General features: G+C 36.4%; 1 protein-coding gene across 1 annotated transcript; it reads right to left on the minus strand.

The window, feature by feature from the left end:
- Positions 1–1,941: 1,941 nt before the first annotated feature.
- On the minus strand, positions 1,942–3,188 carry LOC110104844 (cyclin-D5-2-like). Its single transcript, XM_020834111.2, has 5 exons — positions 2,928–3,188; positions 2,767–2,853; positions 2,396–2,687; positions 2,174–2,307; positions 1,942–2,070 (listed from the first exon to the last, which is right to left on the minus strand). The coding sequence occupies exons 1-5, from the start codon at positions 3,186–3,188 to the stop codon at positions 1,942–1,944; spliced, it is 903 nt and encodes a 300-aa protein (XP_020689770.1).
- Positions 3,189–3,436: the final 248 nt, after the last annotated feature.

Below are 3,436 nucleotides of genomic sequence, written 5' to 3' on the forward strand. Positions count from 1 at the left end.
CTATCACCCGGCTATAGCCCTTTGACTATTACTTTCTAATTAGGATCATCTAACCACTATTTCCCAACAATGACCCTCAAACGACCATCATCCAATTATGATCACTCAATCACAATCACTTGACTATGATCCTCCGACCACCGTCTCCCAATTATGATCACCTCACCACCATTGTCAAACTACAATATTCCAACCAATGTCACTTAACTATGGTTCTCTGATCACCTATACTACGATATTCGCACCATCATCTCCTAACTATGATCCTCTATCCACTTTACCCGACTTCTAATCATCTAGCCCAACTAAAATTTTCCAACCACCATCGTGTAAATATGGTCCTCCAAGCTCCAACGCTCGATTATTACTCTATCAACATCGTTATTCGACTATATTATCCAACCAACATAGCCTTACTAGTTGATCCTCTTATTACACCAACATAAGCTAATTATCACCAACAATGTTGATGCACGCCATTTCCTATAAGGAGGAAGTCGACACCAATTTTGACTTTCAACATCAACACTAAGATTTATACTAGACTTCATGTTGTCTAATTTTTTCTCTTCAAAGGAAATGAAATAATGAAAAACAAATTATCTCTTGATTACAACTCTCCAGCCATAAATCTCTTCCAACTTCCAACATAGAATCCAATCCATAGAGGTTATATCTAGTATATTATATTAACTTATTCCCTAATTACGTGAAAGATATCATTTATGATGGATAACATATACTAGTTGAATCATTTTCACTAGGTTAGAAAACTTGATTTTTTCTTTTTATCGAGTTTTTCACAAAATAACTCCAATGACACTTACAAATCCTCTTTTATCTGTGTGCTAAAAATTCAAATAAATGTTAAGACTTAAACTCTCTCTCTCATTTTCTCTTTATTATCGTGAATACTCTAGCATGCAACTATTATATATTTTCTTATGATTCGATCATAGAGAATTACAATCATAATTCTTTTATCCCACTAAAAAAAAATGTCACCCTCTTTTGCCAAGAATTCAAGACATTTGATAATAAAATAAAATACTTAAAACCCCCTTAATGAAATAATCTTCATTGAAGATCTATAATTAAACCTATGAAGCGTGTCTTCTTATTAGGAAAAAAGTTAAGCTTCACAACTAAACAGGTATGAAAGCCTATTTGTAACAATTATAGTTGTGTTGTCCATACATCTGCAAAAGAAACTGTTATGTTATGATCAAATATCAAATGACCCACATGCTCATGTTGGAGCACATATATGAACCAACATTCATTTCTCTGTCCCAAACTAATTTCATTTGCCATATCATGACTTCGTTTGGGATAGATTTCTTACTGCTTTTTAAAATAATTTTTTAATACTAAAAAACTGCTTTAAGAAACAGTAAGAAAGCCGTCCCAAACGAAGCTTATGACAGTAGAATTAAAAAAAAAATAACAAAAATCATCACCATTCATTCTAAAATTCAAACAAATCAAATTACAAATAGTTTCACCTTTTCCCCATTTCTAGCTGTTACACACCAACACTCTCCTCATTGCTTCAGTCTTTTCAAGAACATAAATAAAGCAAAAATTTAAAACACTCCCATGCCTCTCTGAGCCCATCAGATTCCTTACATATCAGCAAAAGAACAAATCCACAATAGAAATTCAACAAAATAAATATGGAAATTTTATGAAGGAATTAACAACAGCTATATATGAACCAAAATGATCCAGTTTTCAATCTGAGAGACTACTAATATATACTCTTCAATGACTTCTTTACATCTCCATCCCTCGCAAGGACTGTCAGCTTTTGCAACTTTGTAAAAGAAAGATTTACTTTCTCTTCCATCTTTCCATTTTCTTCTTACAGCAAACAGTTAGAGAAAGATTTGTTTAAAACCTGCAATCTTAATCAACTAAAATCTGATAAGATTTACGTAATCAATTCATTTTTCTGCGCTTAGAACAATTTTCTGATACATGTACTGAAAATGAAGATTTTATGGGTCTAATTTTCTCCTTCTTGATGGACTCTTGAATCATTGCATTGTAGCAGGAGAAAACCTGCTCCTGTGACAAGAAATAACAGATAAAATAATGTCTTTGAATCGAGATTATATTTCTATCCCGTTCGGAAAACGAGAAGAGGGAGTATATGGACTATTTAGCTTACTACTTCGAAAGATTCTGACAGGGAGACTGAGCGCATCTTAGACTTCAATAGTTTCTCTGTTACCTCGTCACCTGATGCAGCCAAAATGGCCGCCGCAGCTATTGCTGAAGGGCGGTAATCCATCAAGTTCATAGCTGGATTGGGATTAAAATGCATAAAAATGACATTTTTATTTGAAAAAAATCAGATACTTGGGAGGCTAGAACAGCAAAAATTCAGCACCTTGAAGAATATCAAAAATGAATGAAATGGCCTTAGAGAATAGATCCTTGGAGCAATGATCAAAATTAAACTTTGATGCAAAATAGCAAAGGTAGGCAAATGGCGTCACTGAGTTTAGTTTCCATTCCAGCGTATCCAAAACGAGGAGCTCCATTCTCATAATCGATTCGCTAGTGAACCAGTAATCTTCTAAGCAATACTCAGACAACAATGGCGGCGAGCACTCCTCCAACTTTGCAGCCAAGGATAAACAAGCCACTGACAAAAGCTTCGTTGCCCAGTTCTTCCCTTCCTAATCAATGAAAGGTGGAGAACTATATATTTATAAAACTTGGAAGATAAATCAAATAACAAAAAGGTGACATTTTTACATCGATTGTCCGCCGGGCGAAGAACCGGTTCATATAAGTTACTGCGAGGTAAGCGGTCTGAGAACTGAATCGGAAGCAGGATTTCATCTGAATCAGAGCAGAAACACGCAAAAAATAAAAAAAAATGAATTTTTCAAAATTAGTCGCAATGGTTAACTCACTTTGAGGATCCAGCGGACGGATTCGGATCTGTCGCGGAGCAGAGAAGTTTCCGATGTACAGAGGTCATCGCAGAGAAAAGAGCTCTCTTTGGAGACGAGAGTGCCAATGTACTCGTCGTCTGCTTGGGAGAGGGAAGAATCGGTGAAGAAGATGTTGAGGTTGCTGAGTTCGTCATCTTCTTCGTCGTCGGCAGCAATGTGGGTGCCGTCTTCGGGGCAGAAGAGGCTAGAGAGAGAGAAGGGGCAATCGGAGAAGTTCATGGAGGGCATTTGGAAGGTTTGGGTACAGGAAGAAACGGGATTGAGCAGATGTGGAAGTTAAATAATAGAGGGCATTTTCGCGGGAATTGTTTCCACTGGCTGCAGCGCCGGATCGTGGGCAAGAGATTTAGCCTGACGAGATAGGCTCCTATAAATTTTCGGCATGTGTTAAAAATTGGAAATTTTACCGAATGCGCTGGACAACATAGTTCTTATTATTATTATTATTATTATGAGAGAAGTAGCGC

The sequence above is a fragment of the Dendrobium catenatum genome, unplaced genomic scaffold, assembly GCF_001605985.2.
Source record: "Dendrobium catenatum unplaced genomic scaffold, ASM160598v2 original_scaffold_268049, whole genome shotgun sequence".
NCBI lineage: Eukaryota > Viridiplantae > Streptophyta > Magnoliopsida > Asparagales > Orchidaceae > Dendrobium > Dendrobium catenatum.

Excerpts from the sequence above, each read along its gene's own strand:
- LOC110104844 (XM_020834111.2), bottom strand. The coding sequence starts at position 3,188 with ATGAACTTCTCCGATTGCCCCTTCTCTCTCTCTAGCCTCTTCTGCCCC. Across the intron at positions 2,854-2,927 it reads CCGTCCGCTGGATCCTCAAA|ATGAAATCCTGCTTCCGATT; the intron begins GTGAGTTAACCA and ends GCTCTGATTCAG. Across the intron at positions 2,688-2,766 it reads TCGCCCGGCGGACAATCGAT|GAAGGGAAGAACTGGGCAAC; the intron begins GTAAAAATGTCA and ends TTCATTGATTAG.